The 20,969-nt window shown below is 38.5% G+C and overlaps 1 protein-coding gene across 13 annotated transcripts in view; it reads left to right on the top strand.

Annotated features, from left to right (window-relative positions):
- The window catches only part of LOC108028907 (mitogen-activated protein kinase ERK-A), a 140,744-nt gene that overhangs the window by 101,678 nt on the left and 18,097 nt on the right, over window positions 1-20,969 (top strand). For 3 of the 13 annotated variants that reach the window (XM_044092639.2, XM_044092637.2, XM_050889813.1), the window contains one exon: window positions 10,237-10,401. The exons of the other annotated variants lie outside the window; for them this stretch is intronic. In XM_044092639.2, the coding sequence (XP_043948574.1) occupies window positions 10,237-10,359 (123 nt within the window). In that variant the 3' untranslated portion in view covers window positions 10,360-10,401. Of the gene's footprint in view, window positions 1-10,236; window positions 10,402-20,969 lie in introns of those variants that run through there. 13 annotated transcript variants of the gene reach the window in all.

The following is a 20,969-nucleotide window of genomic DNA, read 5'->3' as shown; positions in this document are numbered from 1 at the left end:
TTTCCCTACAGCTTAAAACCGACTTGAAACTAAATTTGTTGTTTTTAACTACAACTAACTGATTAATTTAAAAAAAATACTAAAAACAAGACAGAACGTTAACTTCGGCAATCCGGAAGTTTGTATACCGTTGCAGTTATAATTATCATAATTTCTTTGACCGTTTCCTATGACAGCTATATGATATAGTCGTCCGATTTTGATAAAATTAAATTTCAAATTTAAAACTAATTAAAAAATGTTTTTTCCAAATGTAGGACGTTATATGTAAACATACACCAAAGTTTTTTTTTCATATACTATTTTCCTACAAGTTTTCCGAATGTTCGTATGGCAGCTTTGTAATCGTCGTCGTCCGATTTTGATAAGTTTAATTCGAAATTTATAACTATTTAAAAAATGTTATTTCCAGGGATAGAAGGTTATATATTAAAAAACACCAAAGAGAATCCTTCCAATTGGAGCTATAAAATATAGTTTCCGCTTAGGTTTCTTCCGAATTATATACTACACGTAAAAGAAAGAAGACTTTTGGGAAAGTTTCAGCCCGATAGCTTTAAAACTAAGGGACTAGTTTGCGTAGAAACGGAGGGACAGACGGACTGACATGGATAGATCGACTCGTCTAGTGATTCTGATCAAGAATATATATACTTTATAGGGTCGGAAACTGCGTTGCCAACTGCTGACGTAAATCATTATACCCTCTACAAGGGTAGAACGTCCTTTTGTCAGATTCCTACGACGGTTGTGGGATTCCTCCAGTCAAACCCGTTCGTTTACGGGTTCGGAGTTGAAATCTTATCCGAAGCCGATTTAGAGTTGGGCGACTAATCCATGTAAATATACCGGTACCTGTGATCTACACCAGTCCCGAGAAAATATTGAAGCGACCGATGTGGTCCAGACTATGACGTCACACCATCTCTGCCGTCGACAACTTGCATATAGAATACATTTTTCTTAATACTCTCAACGCTAATAATTATTTGCAATATTTGAATATATTCAATTATAAAGGTATACAAAACAAATAGTCCTATTGCTTTGTTGTTCATGTCTGACTCTGGGTAGCGATCGAGTTGAAATGGACCGAACTTTCAGCACAGAGTGACATGTCAGAAAGCAAATAGCTGTATTTTTTTTTGTGCCTAAGACTCTGGGCTGCTGTTGAAGAGTGCCGACAAAAAAAAATCCTGTAACAAATAGAGGTTGATTTTCGGAGATTTCCCTTTCTTTCTGTGTCTTATAACTACCCTCGCCGCTCAGAGAAACAATCTTCGGCAGGTCCTTTTTTTGCGTCTAACCGTTATGTTTAGCAAGAAAGCAAAAGCTTCTTCTTTTGGTGCCTAATGCATTCTGTGAAAAGAGAAGTAGCAGGCTGTTTAAATTTTTGATTTATTAATAAAAGTAATATTTTTGAAAATAATAAAGTCAGGTAAGTGCTAAATTAAGTGATAAAAAATATACAAGTGTTGGACGACTCACAGACGCCTCTGGTTCACAGCACACAGATAACGGAAATATTTATTTAATTTAAATTATTAACATTTTCTCTTACCCTTGTGGTTTGCCGTTCGTAAATTTCTAATAGCATGACAGTGGCTAGCAGTGTTGAACAACTTAACAGTGTTTTTAAACTAAAAGACTTCGAATTCAAATAAATCGACTTTTGAAATTGGATAGTAAGCGCGCAGCTAAAACTTCTTATTAGCATCGCAACATTCCCCACCTCGTGATTCTTCTGCTTGACTACGCTGAGTATCACCAATCCTTCTGATGTCCAATTTAGCCAGTTTAACTGCCGGGCGAGTAACAAGTCCTCCCGGTGTACTCACAACACCGCTTCGAACTTGTCCATCCTTCTCCAGATGAACGACGATCCGTTTGAGCCAGGACTTTCGCTTGCTTGATTCGTCAACAATAAGAACCACGTTATTGACGGAAATTGGAGCTGGATTTGGCTGAAACCAATTTGTACGTCCCCGTAGACCACTGGAGTTACCAACCAAGAAGTGGTTTGGTGGAGTTTAAAGTATACTCGACACCGGCCAACGCAGCGCGCAATACTTTCTCGCTTTCTTAATTTCCCCCTTGTGGTGCAATACTTCAGATTCTCTGGTTTTAGATATTTTATTTACTCCGATATATTTTCAAAAAATTATTCGGTCCATCCTATTAAACTATTAACATTAACACTTTTTGTCCTTCGGAGCCTTCGCCAGCATTACGAATGTATCTGATGGGCGATTTATTTCTCCTTTTCGCCATAAGAACTCCTTAATTTCATGACACATATCCCGTATATCTCCTGATACCGCTATAGGTCGTTTTATAAGGCGCAACAGCACTCCCATCAAGGACACCAACAAACTTGGTCCTTTTAGAATAGTATCGCTTAGTGATATGCCGTCAACTTGCGCTGCCGCGTTCCAGACCAGAAGTGTCTTCTTTTTGTTGGGGTTTGTTACCGTGAATATATGAAGATACCAAGAACGTAAGCTGTTCAACAACTCCCATTTTTCAAGTTTGTAATTGAATATCTCATCCAGTCTCCGCATACCGCAAACTGTCATTTTCCGGTCCTTGGCGGCTGTAAACAGCCCATCCTAATTTACATCGAACGGCAATAAGACCGTCATCGTCAGCATGACTTACCTCCAGCAACATATTGATCTTAATGTTGTCTAGTCCGATGATAATTTGAGCCTTAACATCTTTGTATGTTGAAATCGGAACATTTTTCAAGTGCTGACGTTCTTTGGAAAATCCAAGCTGCTTACAGTACGCACTCCTTTAAGTACGTGACTTAATTCCGGATAAAACTCAGCAAAAACACTCGACTTTGACTCGCTCTGGGTCAAGTTTTGCAAAGTTACAATGGTATATAACGGAAAAGAGCCTTTGTAGTTGCTTTCTCATGAAAGAAAACCGTTAATTCGCTCGTCTCTGGCTCGCCGGTTTTTCTAGGATTGTCCTCCTTGTCATTACGAATCCCTCTGTTGATCTCAGTATTCGGATAATGCAATGTTGTGTGGTAACTTACATCCATCGAAGTTGCAAAGTTTCTTCACTCTGCAGTTATGGACAATATGCTTTCCAAAACAACAAAAGCAAAGTCGTTTGGATTTAATAAATTCCACTCTCGACTTGATAGACATGGTTAAGAATCCTTCGAAATTTGGCAGACCATGGTCGCACCCACATTCTGGCGCTTTACACGGAAAACGCACACTAGCAAGATGGGAAATCCACACCAAAAATTGAACCTTACCTTCCGTTTTATGACCGTTACTCATCTTGTACTTTATATTATCTTTGGTGCAACCATCATTGCGCACATCGCTATTCCAAAGAGCCATTGGTCAAAGGTGGTCAAATTGGCGGCACCAGCTGCCAAACGATGTCTACACCTTAACATCACTTGGCATCTATGTTGCACAATATTGTCCTATTGTATCATTAACATTTTCTCTTACACTTGCCACTTTTGCCACTCTTAAACTTCCAATAGCATCACTTTTTTCTTCTTACGTTCTTAAGTTTTCCAATACTAACAATACAAACAACTTAACGGTGTTGTTAAACTAACAGACTTTAAATTTAAATAAATCGACTTTTGAAATTGGATACTGCCCTTTTTTCAGGAGCATGACGGGGAAAATCTTTAAGGAAGGCAATGATTAACGTGAAAAACCAATTAACAAAACAAATGAACAAAACAAATTAATAGAAAACTTAAATAACACAATCTAATTAAAATAAAGACAAAAGTAAATAAATGCAATATTTTAAATGCAACATTTCGATAGGGTAACACTTTTTGGAAATATTCAGAATTTGCGAAGTGATTTCAAATGGAAACTCATTGGAATACTTCAGAATTTCCTAAGTGATTTCACTTGCAGGTGACAGGCTTTACAACAAAGGAGTATAAGAATCGAGTGAAATCAGGAGTGTCTTCGAATAGTTTACATTTGAATTTTTACTTGTGAAAATGCGGACATCCCATACAAAAGTCTATATTGAGTGTCACTTGTTCTCGTGCAAGCTGACATGTCATTTGTTATTTACCAGTAAATTTTTTTTTTCGGAACTGAAAAGTTGTGTCAAATTTCACACACATGTTTGCAGTAGTGCAAAGGCAAGCCGAATAAACTCGCCTGATATGATCGTTTCTACTTCGCACCGCATGTTTCGTGTGTTTCATTAACATTCAGGAATCTCAAGAACTCAAGAGAAAGAGGCTACAAAAAATCGGACGGTCTTGGAAATTGTAGATATTGTTAAACAGCTCAATATAAGAAACTTAAAATCTACCATTTTGGGAAAAAAGCTATTTTGGCGGGAAAACCGCTATAAATAGCTAAATGTACATCCGTAAATTGTGAACTATGTCCTTTGAAAAGTATTTTGAAATTCTTGTTACGTCTTTCGTTTTTTTATTCCGATTTCTTTACGATTTTTTTTTGTGTGTGTAATGGCCACATACCATTAAAACACTGTTTGAGTATTGAACTTTTCTGTGCGGCTAATAGAGTTTGACGGTCCTGAAAATTTTAGATATTGTTAAACAGTTCAATATAAGAAACATTAGATCTATTCGAAAAACTTGCTAGTTTTGGCGGGACAACAGCTATAAATATTTAATTTTTGTACACCAGTATTTTGTGAACTACTAAAGATAAAGGCTTGTGCTATATGTCCTTTGTAAGGTATTCCGTAATACTATTTACGTTTTTCACATATAACTTGTCTTAATACCACCTTTTTTTTTATAAATATTTGATTGCTTTTATCCCAGCACTACCAGCAAGCAGAATACTTATAAATTAAGGCGCTAGTCACAAATGCAAAATTTAAAAGTTGAACTTAACATTTAGGTCGACTTAGATGGTATAAAGGACAAATAATTACAAATCGTAATCAGGATACCTAGCCAAATTGATATAGCCATGTCCGTCTGTACGTCCGCGCTGAGAGTTTGAATTTGGCGAGTAGATTTCATTATTTCAAAAGTTAAGTAATAATCAGTTGATCGAATTACTACTTGTACAGCTTCCTCAGGCAGATCTACAATTGATACTAATGCTTGTTTTATGACTTCAGTTCCGAGCAGTAAAGGAAATGTTTTCACTAGACTTCGAAACTTGTCTAAATTGATTTTGTAGCCAGCATTTAAAACGCATCTTTCGCAAAATGTATAGTCAAGTCCTGTAATACGTGCAGTTAGATGAGGGTTTTTAATAAATTTGAGAGCCGTGTTTCTGTCTTCCGTCTGGTCTGTCTACTATTAGCCCAATTTTTTGAGTTTCGTATTAGCAGATTGTTTTTATAAATCGCAGATCTGACCTGCTACGATTGTATCTCTAAACGATACGGACGAAGATATCGTGTGTAAGCGTTTAGAGGTGACATACCAAATTCATTCCGTCTTTCGAGAACTTTTTTGCTCAAACAGTTGTCTGTATTGTTTATTTATGTTGGCTTGGCCTCGCATATATAAGATTTTTTGAGGATGTTCCATTCAATGCATTGCAAACTTTAAAGTCCACGATTGTGAGTTGGAGGCAGTGCTGTATATAAATTTCAATTTGTTCAAAACTTGTGTGGGCTCAGTTCTCTCTTTGAGCTTTTAAGTCATTCTCATCATCATATACCAATTGAGTAGTCTCACCATTGTCTCACCAGTTGAACAGGCACATAAGCAGTCACAAATATAGAATTGTCTTCCGACTTTTTATTGAATTACCTCTATGCCCTGTGTTACGGTCAAAACCCCATTTAACAAGCAAGGTGAGTGTCTTCCCTGAATCGCATTTAATTTCACTGAAAACATTTATTTGAAGATTTAATAAACGTGATGCTGTATGATCAAGTATTATTATTATTTAACTTCAGCAAGCGATTAGTTTATGTTAATGTTATTTGGAAAGCTACGTTTTTTAGCGTGTAAATCATTATCATAGCTTGGTATAAATTTGTGCAGAAGCTTCGAATTGAATTGACATAACGTCGTAACAGTGAATATTCATTTTCGTTAAACCAACCACTTCATTAGCATCTGTTTCAATATGACTTGTCGTTCTTTTTGGCGTATATTCCGTAAAGCGTTTGCAGCGAACTAATTGTTATTAGATTGTGAGGAGTTGAATAACTCCACACAAATCCCAGCAGCAGATGGCCGACCGCTCACCAGGTACGCGGCGAATTCGCGTAGTGGCGGAGCGGCGCGTAGTTTGGAGATCGAGGACGGAGAACGTGAGAGTTGGAGAACGTGAGAGTTTGAAGAAAGTGAGAGTTTGGAGAACAAGCAAGTTTGGAGAGCAAGAGAGTTTGGAGAACGTGAGGGTTTGGAGACCAAGAGAGTTTGGAGACCAAGAATGGAAAAAGAGAGAGCGGAGACTTGGCGGGCGGAGCGAGAGTGCTGTGTGCAAACGGGAGTAACGGGACGCCGCCGGACTTTGGTCCGTGAACTTTGGACCAAGAGAGAAGGTGCCACATCTCGGTAGCGGAGCGGCACACAAGCATGCCATATGCATCACCGGAATCAGCGGAACGGCAGCAACATGCTGGACGTCGGCGGGAAGCAGTGCGTGAGGACAAGAGGGTCAAACAGGAGCCATGGACTTTTGACCCGGTGTGGAGAGTTTCGGCGGGCCGTGCACAAAAGGGAAATAACGGTTCCCGGAGGCCCTATATAAACCCGCAGGGCGTTGGCAGCGGGATTCATTCAGTCGAGATCAGTCAGTCAGCGGAAATCAATTAGTCGAGATCAAGAGAAGCATTTGAATGAATACCAACTAAGCAAGACTTGAAATCGTCAGCTCGGGGGTAAGCCTGTCGAGCCCCAGTGTACCTCGCCTCAAGCACTACTTTGGCGTATCCCGGCGTGAGCCCAGTGCGCCAAGTTAAGCAGGTCCAGGCGCGATCAGCAGAAGGGAGAGAAGTCCCGGAGCGGCGCGAACGAACCCCTAGAGTAACGAGCCAGAAGGGAGAGAAGTCCCGGAGCGGCGCAACAGAACCCCGAGAGTAGCGAGCCAGAAGGGAGAGAAGTCCCGGAGCGGCGCAACAGAACCCCGAGAGTAGCGAGCCAGAAGGGAGAGAAGTCCCGGAACGGCGCAACAGAACCCCTAGAGTAGCGAGCCAGAAGGGAGAGAAGTCCCGGAGCGGTGCAACGGAACCCCTAGAGTAGCGAGCCAGAAGGGAGAGAAGCCCCGGAGCGGCGTATGCCCACGAACCCAGCACAGAAGTCACGCGACGTACAGCCACCCTGTTATGAGCAGTTCGCAGGACACTGCCAGCAGCAAGCAGGACACCACACCGCAACAGCCACGCAAGGAGAATCGAGCCCGCAGGAACTGCACGGACAGTACGCGAGAGGGCTAGGGTGAAACGTTCGTTTACACGAGGCGCAGGAGCGAAGTGAAGAGCGAGGCAGCTCCCTGGCGTTCCGCCTTGACTGTCCACACGATCTGAGCGGAAGCCCCGTAGGACCATCCGGGACACAGAGCTCGTCAGTCTTTTCACCCTAGTCTGAGAACGGTGACGCTTCCCTAAGTTCGCACGGCTGACCCCATAGCGAGTCTGAATCGTGCCCGAGCAGTCACCGAGCCAAACGCGTCAGGAGCAAGCAGCGGTCAAGGATCTTCAGGGAGCGACAAAACTGGAACACCGTCTCAACGAGGCGAGGTAACATTGAGACAACACATACCGTCGGAGACAGCGAGACAAGCAAATTATAAACCCCACTACGAACCCGTGAATTCTGTGAATTGGTGGGACGAACACACACAATCTACTGAGCTAGCCGCACAAATACCGTAGCGAACAGAAAGCAAATAATTCAGTTCGTTACAAGATATTTTCGCTATAAGCCGTTGCTTCGTAATTGAAGAAGATGTGGTGAACTCAATGTTGGCACGCCTGCGACTTTTATTATCTTTCATATTTTCGAGTTTTTCTAAATCCTTTAAGCACTCCACTATCTGAAGCCAATCCGAGTTCCTCTGTAGAACAGAGTTCTTCGCATTGATGAAGCTTTTTTCCACATTTTGCCCAATTTTTTGAAAACAGCATCGGGACAAGCTATAAATTCTTCTTTGTTTGCAACATATTCTTTGGTGGATAAGTTATATACCATTCTAAAAAAAAAAAACCCATCCCCAAGGTTAATTATACATTAAAAATACAAATTTGACTAGATATACACACTTAAACGATTACACAAAATAAAATTTAACAAGAATAATACAAAAAACAGACACAAATACCTGTTCCATTCCGATAAAAATATTTTCACCAAAAGGCGGCTATTATCATCTTTAGATATCAATTTATGACAATAATTAATGTAAAAAGTTATGGAAATTTAAAAATTAAAGCGAAGAACACTCACAAAAGACTACTACGTTTTTATAGATTCTTGGATTTGGAAAAAACAAACAGATCATTGCTTTTAATTACGCTTAATACCCGTCGAGAGATATCCATAGTGGATATAAACATAGCGATAAAAATTGACAATGCAAGTCTAAAGCCCGTTGAAGAATAATTTGAAACGAAAGGACGAGGCTAGGGTAGAACGTTCGTTTACACTAGGCCTAGAATCGAAGTAAAGCGCGAGACAGCTTCCTGGCGTTTAGCCTTGACTGTAACCCCAGTGGGACTACAATGTTGTATAACGACCGGTTTTTCTATGTTTGCTCGCTACGAAACCAGTGCGGCTAGCTCAAATGTATTTTGAAATACTATTTACGTCTCTCGAACATGATTTCTCTAAAGATCACCATATAAAAATCATGGTCGAAAGTTTTTTTTCCGGTTTCTTTTTTTTAGCTTTTTAACTGATGGCTCAACGATTTAAAATTAAATTTTAAGCTGTGTTTAGTTCTTGATATTCCTCGAATTTTGACATATGACACAATACTGTAAAAATTACCGTTTGAAATTTACAAATAAAAAAATGAACGTATTACTAGTTCATAACATTGCCTAAGCATCGCACTTTTTTTGTGCGTTTCCAAACTCTAATTGACAGCCCTGAAAATGTCATATGTTATTAAACCGCTTAATATAAGAAACTTTAGTTGTACCATTTTTGGAAAAACTTGGTAGTTTGTTGAGAAAACAGGTATAAAAAGCTAAAGTTTGTAAACCCGTAACATGTGAACTACTAAAGCTACCGGCTTGTGCTGAATGTCGCTATTTACTCAAACATAGTTTTTACCTTCCGGATTTTTTTTTTAACTTTTCCCTATTTTTTTAAAGTGGCAATATCGATTTTAAGCTAAGCCTTAAATTGTATATGTTGTTTTTATATAAATTTGTATTTCACAAAAATTGCCACAGGTACTAGTTAAGAACCTATGAATTCGATATCTTGAAAACAAAAAATGTGTCCTACCTATAAAAAAAACCAAATTGTAAGTGACAAATCGAGGAAAATTTAAAAAAAATGTTAGTTAAAAATGTTTTTAAATTAAAATTTGTTATTATTTTAAAAAATTAAAAATTTTGTTCGTGTAATAAATTGTATTTCGGATAACTACTGAAGGGAGATATCGATTTTCAAACGATAAACCTGTTTGGATATCTTCCAACATTTGTTTTCCGCTATGTCTAAATCAATGGAAAGTTGTTATAGAAGAAGGAAGCGTTTGCGACACGATATTAGGATCACCAGTCGATCTAGTCATTTCCGTCTGACTATCTGTCCACATGAACGGTGGGATCTCGGAAACTAAAAAAGGTATAATATTGGGACTAAGCATGCAAGTTCTATAGAATCTTGAGAAGCGCAAGTTTATTTCAGGAAGGTGCCACGCCCACAAAGGTCCTGCTTAATACGCGAACTTTTTCATGAACTGGATTGTTTGATTCAAATGTGTTGAGAATATGGAGGACAAAAGTTATTTTATTTTATGCGTTGATTTCTATTCAAAGATACTCTTTTAGCTTATACTAACAAACACAAGTTTTATAAATTTAGATGGTGCCAAAATCATTCGTGTCTTATGATTTTGAAAGGATTTCAAATGAGTTGAAAACAAAAAAAATCGCTGTGGTCGGTCTATCGATCTGAATTCAAACTCTATATTCATTCTATATTGTATCGGTAAAAATTTGACAACAGCAAATCGAGCTAATGTGCTAATCAAGCACATTATTACTTTGATAAGAACTATAAATTTATATAATATTATAATAAACCAATTATGTATTTTTTACATTTAGCCTGTTGCTGAAGTTCCGTTTCGGATAAATATGGAAAATGATGACATTTCTCGAGATGCCTTAAAGTCATTGATTTTCGAAGAAACTTTAAAATTCAAAGGACAACCGGAAAATGCACTTTAAAATCTTATGTGTTAAGTTAAATACATTTATTCCGTTAACTTATTGCTAAGGGTCTTTTTCTCATATTCATTAAAATTTTAAAGATAATAAAACGAATTGGATCATATAATAACAAATTGGTTTGATAAACTACTACTTTCCACAATAAGAAATTAACTGAAGGTAATTTATTACGTGTTATGAAACTGACTTCCATGACAGCAAATAATTATTTTTCACGCAGAATTATTCAAATACAACATTAGTATGGACATCAGAAACTGGCCCTTTGTGTTTAATCTAAATATTTGATTTTCATATATTATATAACATTTTCTTATTTATATAAACTTTTAATATAAATTAGGCTAGTACATGTAAACTAAAATATTTTATTAAGATACAAAATCTACATAAAATGTAAAGGGCTGCAAAATTGTTGACCAAATTTAAAAATCTTTTCTTCTAAATAATTCTTAATACATAAAACGATTTTCCAAAAGTCTTCTAATGAGACATTATTATCAAAAAGCTTAGTTTTGATGACCAACATGTTAATCATTTGTAATCGTAAAATTATATAAGTATAACAATATATTAAAATCTAAAGAAAACACTTGGTAAAGTCTATGAATTTATTAATTTGAAGTAATGAAAATAAATTTATATAGTGATTAAAAATAAATGCGTTTTAAATCTTTTAACAGATTTGGTTACATTTCTTAATTTTCCGATTTGTGCCTCAGGTAAGATTTTCTCTGGACACTTTTTCAGATATATTTTACATTACAGTTTATTCAGATTTTATAATACAAATGTTCGGAGTAAAAGTTTTTTACTCGTAGAGTAACGACAATTCATTCTCGGCTCCGCGTTACAAAGTTTAGCTGTCTTGTTATAGTGCTTCTTGCGTTGGTGCTTCTTGCAGTCTTCCGCTTTCGGTGACGAAATGTTGGTCCGTAGGGCTTATGGAAACGTCATCGTTCCCGCAGTACTGTGAACAGGAGCCGAGCTCTCAACTTAACCGCCTTGTCAACCACAGCATCCTGTTCCTTGCTCCGTCCCACCTAGCTGCTTACTCATTTTCCTTTGACGCTCTATGCAACCGTCCGGTATACACCAGCCTTCCCTCGAGTTGTTGTAGTCGTACCTGAAGCTTACGAATCCATTTCGCCAATCTTGCGTGCGGCAGTACTGCTGACAAAGTACTGCGCCGCTCGGCGATTTTATTGCTTGGCGGTGCCCCTGCACCAGTCAACCGAGACTCCACTCAGCTTAGCCGTGTACTCGCCTCTGTGTCTCAATTCAGAGACTTACATGTGCTGTCCCGAACGTATCAACTTTGTGATCGTGCTCCTTCTGACTTTTACGGCGGTATTTCCTTGATTGATCCAGCTTCCAGCGCAGGACCCGCTTCTATAGGGCTCCTGGTGCCGTTAATCTTCGGCTTCTCCTTTTCGACCTCTGCTCACGGCACCACACAAAGGTATCAAGCGCTGTTTATCCTTCGCTTTCGGTGCGCCAGCGCTCTCTCGTCTCTCTCCGCTCCTTTTCGCAAAACTTTCTTGCTTGGCACATCAACATCTATCTCTGCGCCAAACTATATTTCCTCGTACTATCTAAAGTCTTTTTCCCCGTACACTCTCAACTTTCTTCAAGTGTAGTCTCCAAACTCTCTTTTACCGCTCTCTCTGAATATATAGCACTTAGCAGGCTTCCATACAGTTGATCTTCACTTTCATTTATGTGGTTTTGAAAAGGTTTGGCGAAACAAGGGCTTTTCCGAAATACGAAATTGTCTAATAATTCCTAGGGAGGCTGGGTTGATAAAATTATACTGAAGTGTTGCTACCTTTGTTAAGAGCACATAGCTGATACTCACGCTTAACCGTAAAATGGGCTGTTAGGTATTTTTAGATTGCTGTTTGATCGAATGGGGTATTATATGCGTCTGCTTGCCCGCTAATTTGCTAAATTGATTGCATCTCTAGCCTACCTGAAAAAACAAACTTAATATTTTTATGTATTTGGGCCGTTCTTTTACAAACCGAACCGATAGCCTGAATTGTCTAGACTTTTTAATTTTAAGACGACCCAATTCAAAAACTGTGTTAAAAAATATTCAGTTTTGTTAGTACATAAGTATTAGACCAATCTGAGCAAGCTATAAGGTTATTTATGAGTCCAAAGTTTGATATATGAAAGCAGGGAAAGCGTTTAGCTGACTTTTCCGAAAGTGGATGCAATTTTGTACACGTGTCAATAGTCAGTTTCAGCGTTGGGTGATACAGCTCTTCTGGTAAGATAATTGCCGAGGTTCTAAATATGCAAACACAATCTGGACTGGAAACAAAGAATAGACCCAGTAATCGGGCAAAAAAATGTGGTATATGATTTACTTAAGACAATAAAATTGTTGGTGCCCAACCGAAGTAGGCACTTCTAGTCACGCCGCTGGACGAGGGGGTTATAGTGAGCGCCTTGTCGCTGGCACGGGGCCGCTTTTATGGGAGGACGATTAAGTCGCGACGGTGCACGGAGAGGCGATGCGGGCACAGCGCTGAGGTTTGAGCTAACGGAGGTTAGCTGCGCTAGTTGAGATGTGTTACGAGGCCTATTCCCAGACGTAGGACGTAGAACCGCGGAGGTATGAGTGCGTCGATAACTGATTTATTCTTAAAATGGTACTTGGTTATTTCGATGTTGGTAGCAGTTAGCGACACTGCAGCAATGTGCTGACCATCTGGACGGGTCAGTGAATCGTCGACTTAATGAGACTTTAAGTCATCCGTTGACATTGATGATCAGCAATTCTTATAACCAGTAGGTGACGCTGAACGACTGGTACTGATTTGTTGGGTGCTGGTCATGTTGAGCACCCCTTGGGAGCGAACATTCTCGCCCTCCATTAATTGGGTACCCTCAATTAAGGCGTGATGTCTGTCAGCCATTGACCGAATAGAAAGCATCCAACAATTTATTTATCGTCCATGAGCCTTTCTTAAGCTCCGGAGGCTCCTAAACATGATTCACGTCCTCCATACCTTCGTGAGGCTGCTTCACGCTCACGTTTATGCTAAGAACGGCCTTGTCGTAGGTACTGAAATTGTGCCATCGTAAAAATTGATCATTTGGCACGTCTGTGGTATGAGATCCTTCTGCAACAAAGTTAAAATATTTCTTGGTTAAATTTAGAAATGTTTTAGAATAGTCCAACTTCTTATAGGGTTGAAGTTGACGAGAAGTCGGTTTTATATTTATTAATCATTCTTTTGCAGAGGGTAATTCGTTCGGTTAGCTGCAGGGAACCGTTATTTGTGGCAATTGATTCCCGTTCGAATAAATCAGTCAAATCGGACGAGTCATTTTCGATTTCCACGGATTGGTTAGCTAAGGGTTCCTTCTTGAGAAAACCGATGATTACATAGCCGAGCATAGTGCCCTGCGCCAGAGTTTTATTAGGGCCTAGTCTTAGAAATTCACTAGTTATTAACTTGGCATTCAGGTCAACCCAAAAGGCGAGGTCAACGGGTCTAGGTTGCCGAAAGTCAGGATAAAGGCAGACTCTCAGGAATGTTAAGATCGTGTGAAATCGGTATTGATGGTTGTTCTGAAATGACTGTGGAAATAATGAATACCTCGACTGGGATTTCAAAATTGGAGGTTCACGACGATAGCTTTAGTAGCGACTTGGCCGCTGCTGTTATTTTTCTTTCGATTCCAGATATTTCAATCGGTAACGACATTTCCTTTAGATAAGATTGACCTGTGACCCGGAATCCTTTACAGCGCGACATGTTTTAAGTTGAATGGTAGATCCTTCTAATGATACCTTCGCAAGCAGAACCTGTCCTCTGGGGTAGTCAGTCCTTTGTGTAACATTGAATGATGCCGCTGTTGGCAGCTCGACAAGTCAAAAATGACCCACCTGGCGCCGCGATTTGTGGATTTGGGGTCCATTTCTTGAAAACGGCTACACGCCCCAAAGTGATGTGGTCCTAGGTGACAAATCTTGCAGCTCTCTTCGTTGCGGATTGGCTTATGGCGGAGCGTTGTTGTAGGTTGTGAACTTATCGTTGCACTCTCCCTAACGTTGTAATTTCTGTTGGTGCATCCGCTGAATTTTCCAGGCTAGATTCTGTTGGTCTAGTTTTGCTCTAATAATAAAACAGAGAATTGGATCCCAGGATTTTGTGCAGATTCGAGGTTTTAAGAGTGCTTAAAGTCTTTCGCACTGTATCGTGTAGTGCTCAAATCTGTTGCGCAGATCAGTTAATCGACAATTCCTCCTATTGCCGCAAAGACTAAAATTTTGACGTTTTGGTTTTGATTTTAATGGTTGCCAGGTATCGTTGTATCCGTCTTGAAAGAAGGCAGTATCTGTCAAAATGTTTCTTGCTTCACCGCGGAATATACAGCTTCTGGCTGCCTGAGTATGGTTTATTATGCGCTAATTCCACAAATAAATTGTGAAACCGGGGCCATTCTAGGAATTCGCCATCAAACTCGGGAGTAGAGACAAGTTACGGCTCATCAGAGAGTCGTTTTCTAACAGCAAGGTCATATTTTATTGTTCATATAAGGTGTGAAATCGATCGACCACTTCTGTTGCTGCTGCCATATGAACGGTGGGATCTCGAAAACTAAAAAAGGTATAATATTGGGACTAAACATGCAATTCTATAGAATCTTAACATAACTTTTTCCTATTTCTCAAAAGCGGCAATAACGATTTTTAGCTATGCTTTAAACTGTATACCCATTGACATTCCTTACATGCAAAAGTTACGTTTTAAATTTTGTATTTGACAAAAATTGGAAAATTATTTAGTAGATCGTATAATAACTTTTTTTGAACGAATTTCCTTTTAGCTTCGTACTTTTTAACCAAAATCCCTACAGGCCAAAAACTGGCTGAGCATATAGTTGCAAAAGGAGCACAGGGAACGCCGATCTTAAATGATTATACTTCCATAGTATATGGAAAATTAAATTATTCAACCTTTTGATCACGCATCTGAACTTTGTTACGGATATAGGCCGAAATGTCCAGGGATGAAAGGTCAGCACTCAGCCGAGAAACAAATATTTTATTTCCCTGTGGTACACAGGTGACCGCTTTAGGTACCACTCCTTTGACAGGTTTTGGTAGTACAACATTTATGGCTGCACTTCCATCACGTACTACGGGCCTCAGATCAACATACGGTGTTGGAATGATTGTTTTGTTATTAACAACCGATTTTTCGGGCGTCCCATAAGGCAAAAGCTTTTGACCTCAGTACCATCTGTGAGGCAGTTGAGATCGACTTCTGTGCTGCTGACCCGGCTATCGCGGGTATCGACCGAAATCTTTTTCCGCTTCGGAGAATCGGGCTCAGATAGCATACGGCTAGTGACCTGTGGCTCAAGGGCCAAGTGCAGATCCGAATTAATTTCGGATTATTTTCGTAACAGTGCTTTTTCTAATAATGAATATATATATGGACGTTGATGCACTTCGAACAGTTCAAACAAGTGGCCCAACGACACCAAGCACGTGCTTGTTACGCGCAGGGCCCTTTTATCAATTTGGGCAAAAAATGCGAGTTCGAGAGGAAGATACATATATAAAACAAATAGAGACGGGACACAAATGAAAATATAAGGCATAACTGAGAATTAAGCAAATGAGTTAAAATATTAGTTTTTAATACCGGGATAGATGTTGAAATGCAAATTAAATGATAAAGTTTATCATAGTTATTACTATGGCTGGAAAGGGCTCGTGCAGACAAATATTTGATGTACATCGTGGCAAATTTAGAGGATAATAATTTCGTGTTAGTCTAACGGGAACGTTGAATGTTAGGCGGTTTAAAAGTTCTGCAGAATCAATGTCACCTCTTATAAGATTTTGTATAAAAATAGTACGAAGCATTGTTCTACGATTTACAAGTGTAGGTAAATTAAGCAATTGTAATCTACTCTCGTAGGAAGGAAGCCTTACGTTTTGATCCCAGTTCAAACTACGCAGGGCAAATAAGATAACTTTTTTTTGTACCGACTCAATACGATTGATATGCACTTGAAAATAGGACGGAGAAGGGAGGTAAATAATAATTTGGTCGTATAAGGGTGATCAAATTCTTTTGACCAACCAATTGACCAAAAAGTCATAACGTTGCATTTAAGGCAGTTCAAATTTAAAAGGTTGTACTCACACCATTCATGAAAACAATCAATATCCGACTGTAAGTTAAATCCCGACGCTATATCATTACATGATAAACAAAGCTTAACATCATCAGCATACATTAGTATACGAGAATGTGTTATGATTGAGGGAAGATCGTTAATAAACAATGTAAACAGCAAAGGGCCCAAATAACTACCCTTAGGCACTCCAGATGTCATGTAGATCAATTTTAAAACAGCATTCTTGAATATAACCCTCTGAGTCCTACCATTCAAGTAACATGAAATCCAAGATAATAGATTACCAGGAAACCCAAGCTGATCTAATTTAAATAAAAGATGTGAGTGGTTAACGGACTCAAAGGCCTTACTAAAATCTGTGTCAGTCTGCATTTCTTTCTTAAACACATTTATTACAATAGTTGACAATTCAAGTAGGTTGGTGGTGGTCGATCTTGGCTTAACAAAACCATGCTGACACGCTGATATAAGCGAGGAACATAAATGTTGCAAATGAGAAGTGATAATACGTTCAAATACTTTAGGAACTGCCGACAATATAGAAATACCTCTATAATTTTGGGCATCTGCCTTCGCACCTTTTTTATGGAGTGGAATAATAAAAGAGTCCTTTCAGATAGAAGGAAAAACTGATGATGAAATAGACAAATTAAAAAGTTTAAAAATCGGTTTACAAATGGTTTACGCACATAACTTAAGCACACATCCAGGAAGTCCATCTGGACCGGGAGAACATGTTGGCGTTGTTGTTGCCGAATCTCTTACGAGAGAGCTTTCGGTGATTACAGGGGAGAAAATACAATTTGCCCTATTTAAGGGATTAGGGTAGTTAGAATTTGACCAAGCTGTAGTTTTGAAAAACTCAGCAATTTCAGAATCCGTCGATGCCTCCATTGAGTTTAGACGTACCGATGGCATTAACAAAATTGTAAAACTGTTATTAATCGTTTGAAAATTCAAATTTACATCGACTTAGATACATAGAGTAGCAATGACTGTTGAGAACATTAAAATCTGTTCGAGCCACAACATATTTCGAAAAATCTGCTGGTCTACCCGATTTTTTATACTTTTTATAAGTGTTAGATTTAAGGTTCTTAAGTCTTTGAAGCGCATTGGTAAACCAAGGAGGCCTGTTTATGTTTGAAAGAAACGCATCAGGTACGCATTCATAAAAAAACGTATTTAAGACTGTATAGTTCAGTGGCACTTTCAATGTCTGTACAATTGTACAAGTCTGTCCAATTATAATGAGAAATCATATCGTTAATTTTATTATAGTTACATTTACAAAAACATCTAATTTTAGTTGGAGAAACTAAAGGAGAGAGAGTATCAGAGCAGGGGAGGCAAATTGCCAGTTCCATAGATATCATCCAACTATGTCTTCAGGTACAACAAGAGCGTCAATTCTACATACTGCGATTTCAGACGGGTCTGAAACAAACACAAGATCTAATTTTCTTCTTAAGGAATTTTTTATAAAGCTTACTTGCTGTAACGATAATTCTAAAAGGCAATCCACAAAATCATGGGCGGATAACGGCATAGCGACAAATGAGTCAGTAGGAGGAGACCAAGAAATATCAGGTAGGTTAAAGTCACCTAAAACATTCAAAAGGTCTCTGTTAGAAAGAAGGGATAAAACAGATTTTATTGCAGACAGATGGTGCTCATAAATTACTAGGTCAATGCCAGGTGGAATATAAGAACATGTAACAAAAACAGATAAAGATTGCAAGGAAACTTTTACACTTAGAAATTCAATTTCATTGGGTAAATGAATGAGAATTCTTTCAGATGTTAGGCTAGAGGTAACGGCAATCAGGACACCGCCCCCCCCTACGTGAGTGGCGATCGGTCCTTTAAGTATTAAAGTTATTAGCCAGAACTTCAGAGTCGGATTTGGTTTCGTTTAGTTTAGTTTTTTGACACAGTGAAGGGCCTGTTATTTGTTCTCGGTTTATTTGGAACAAATTCTTTAATTACTAAACCATCATTAAGCCAAGAGCTTTCAGAAAGTAATACATTAAAAATGTCAGGCGGAGCAAATATTTTAAAAGAAGATATCCTACGAGCATATGAAAATCGAAATTGTTCAACTGCAATATCTTCGGATAAGAATTTTTCACGTATAAATTCCAGAACATCCTCAGATGTGGTATCTGGGGTGAATCTAGAAACAAATAATTGCTTCCTTTGTGGAACAACTGAAAGTTGCTTACGCTCCCCAGCAGCAGTCTGAACCTCACTAGGCTGAGATCCAGGAACGGTGCCTACAGTACCTATAGATACGGGCAGCACCGATTTCTTTGACTTAGCCACTTTGCTGTTAGCAGCACTATCAAAAGGTAAAAGCGTTTCTTTAACAAACAATATTTTCCAAATTTGTTATGGTGACATTGTTTTGTTTTGGTGTGGAAGCATTATTCTGGACTTCTGGCAAGTTGCTTTTCGAAGTTGCGGTCCCTCTATGCAATGGCTGACGCCGGGAACTTCCAACTTGAAAAAAAAATTTTTCAATTGGAGCAATTAAGAGATTATAATTGCATTGAAATTTCTGAAACGCACATGTTGTTGCTGGCTGCTTTGTCGTTGTTTTGAGCGTCTTGATCGGTTCTATGGTCTGCAGTTGTATTTAATCTTTCTTCGGACCCAGCTTCAATGTCGGTAATGTCCGCACACCTTTCAACCCCGCTGCTAGTGTTGCCTTAGTGCCGCTTTTCGCCAACACAAGTAGTAGTTTAAAATAACTCACTGAATAACTTTTGCTTTTGTGCAGAGTTTTGCATTGAGTTGCTTAAGAGTAACATAAATATATATATGTTATTTTTAATAATGTAGTATGTACCCTTCATTTCCGAAAAAGTTTCCATTGGGAATCCCCTTGCGATTCCGGAGGGACATGTCCGCTTGCACGGGGGAAGAACAAGGGACGCCCCATATAGAAAATTTTATGGTATGTCGGCTATTTTCCAGGAAAAAAATGAAAAGGAAACTTTTTTAAAGTGCCTTCGGATTTTCCTTGTTCCTTATACTCCTTTGTTGTATGACCTCTTCCCTGCAAGGAAAACGTTCGAGGGAAATCACTTCGGAAATTCTGAATTTATTCAACGAGTTTCACCTGTGAAGACAATTGTCCAAGGGAAATCACTTCGGAAATTCTTAATTTTTCCATTGAGTTTTGAAAAGGTTTCAAATATTACATTTAAAATACATACATATTCATTTACATTTTACTATATTTTATTTTAACTATATCACTTAAATTTGTTTTGTGCAATTAGAGTTATTTTTTGTAAATCTAAGTTTTTGTTTTAATAATTTGTTTTTAATGTTTGTCATTGCATTTCTTAAACATTAATCCGAGTCCTTGGAATCCCCGTCCAACGCTCCTAAAAAAAGGGTATGTGTTAAAAAAAAGAGTTTTACTTGTATACTTGTATATTTACTTATTCAAACTATGTAAAACCCTTTAAGGGATTTCATCACGCCACCTTCGGGAACCAGAACTAGCTGGATTATGTTATAAAACCTATAAAAAATCTCAAAAAGGGAGGTTCTTTAAACATGGATCAACGCAAAACATCTTAAACTTAAAAAACCATTTACCTGACTTGATTTTTTTCAAAATATATCACTTTTATTAATAAATTTAAATGTGTCTCAGCGCACAATTTAAACAGCCACTGGTTCTCTTTTCGTAACTTAAACAGAATGCACCATGTCTTCTTCTTTTGGTTTCTTTCTGAACATAACGGAGTGGCGCAAAACAAAAGGACTGTTCCGAATGTTGTCTCTCTGAGAGCCGCGAGAAAGCTGATTATAAGACACAGAAAGAGACGGTAATCTCCGAAGATCTTCCTCTCTTTTTTGCCGGACCGCTTTTGTCGACACTCTTCTACAACATACAGTTTTAGGCAGAGCCTACTGGTAGCGCCTACTGTAGCTTTGCAGCCCGCGATGCTGACAATTCGTGCTGCGCAATCCAGGTCTCCATTCATGAAGTCTGGGATCTAGTTGTGGTGCTGACCCGGGTAGACTGTTATTTTTTACATACTAGCTTAGAGTAGGCATTCGTGCAGCGTTCGTCATGGCAGCCGCTAGCGTAAGTATTAAGAATTATTTATTAAACCTAAAATAAAATGAAAATGCAATGATAATTATTATCGTAAATTATTCTTATGGACCTCCCTACTGTAATATGAACTTTCTTCCCAAGGTTTGCCTTAATTTTCTTATCTGAGCGTATGGGAGACAGTTTATTCCACAGGCGTTTATTTGATTTCAAGAAAACTTTGTCGCCGACCTGATATTTTAAAAAAAATTCTGTTTTTGTTTATCTGGTCTAAGCTTTTCTATTTGGCCTTTTGAATATTTTTGCTGATCTCTGTCTTAAATTGTGCAGAATCAGAGTGTATTAGTTGTTTAGG

Source organism: Drosophila biarmipes, unplaced genomic scaffold, assembly GCF_025231255.1.
Source record: "Drosophila biarmipes strain raj3 unplaced genomic scaffold, RU_DBia_V1.1 ptg000007l, whole genome shotgun sequence".
Classification (NCBI taxonomy): domain Eukaryota; kingdom Metazoa; phylum Arthropoda; class Insecta; order Diptera; family Drosophilidae; genus Drosophila; species Drosophila biarmipes.
This window is presented reverse-complemented; position numbering and strand designations above follow the sequence as displayed.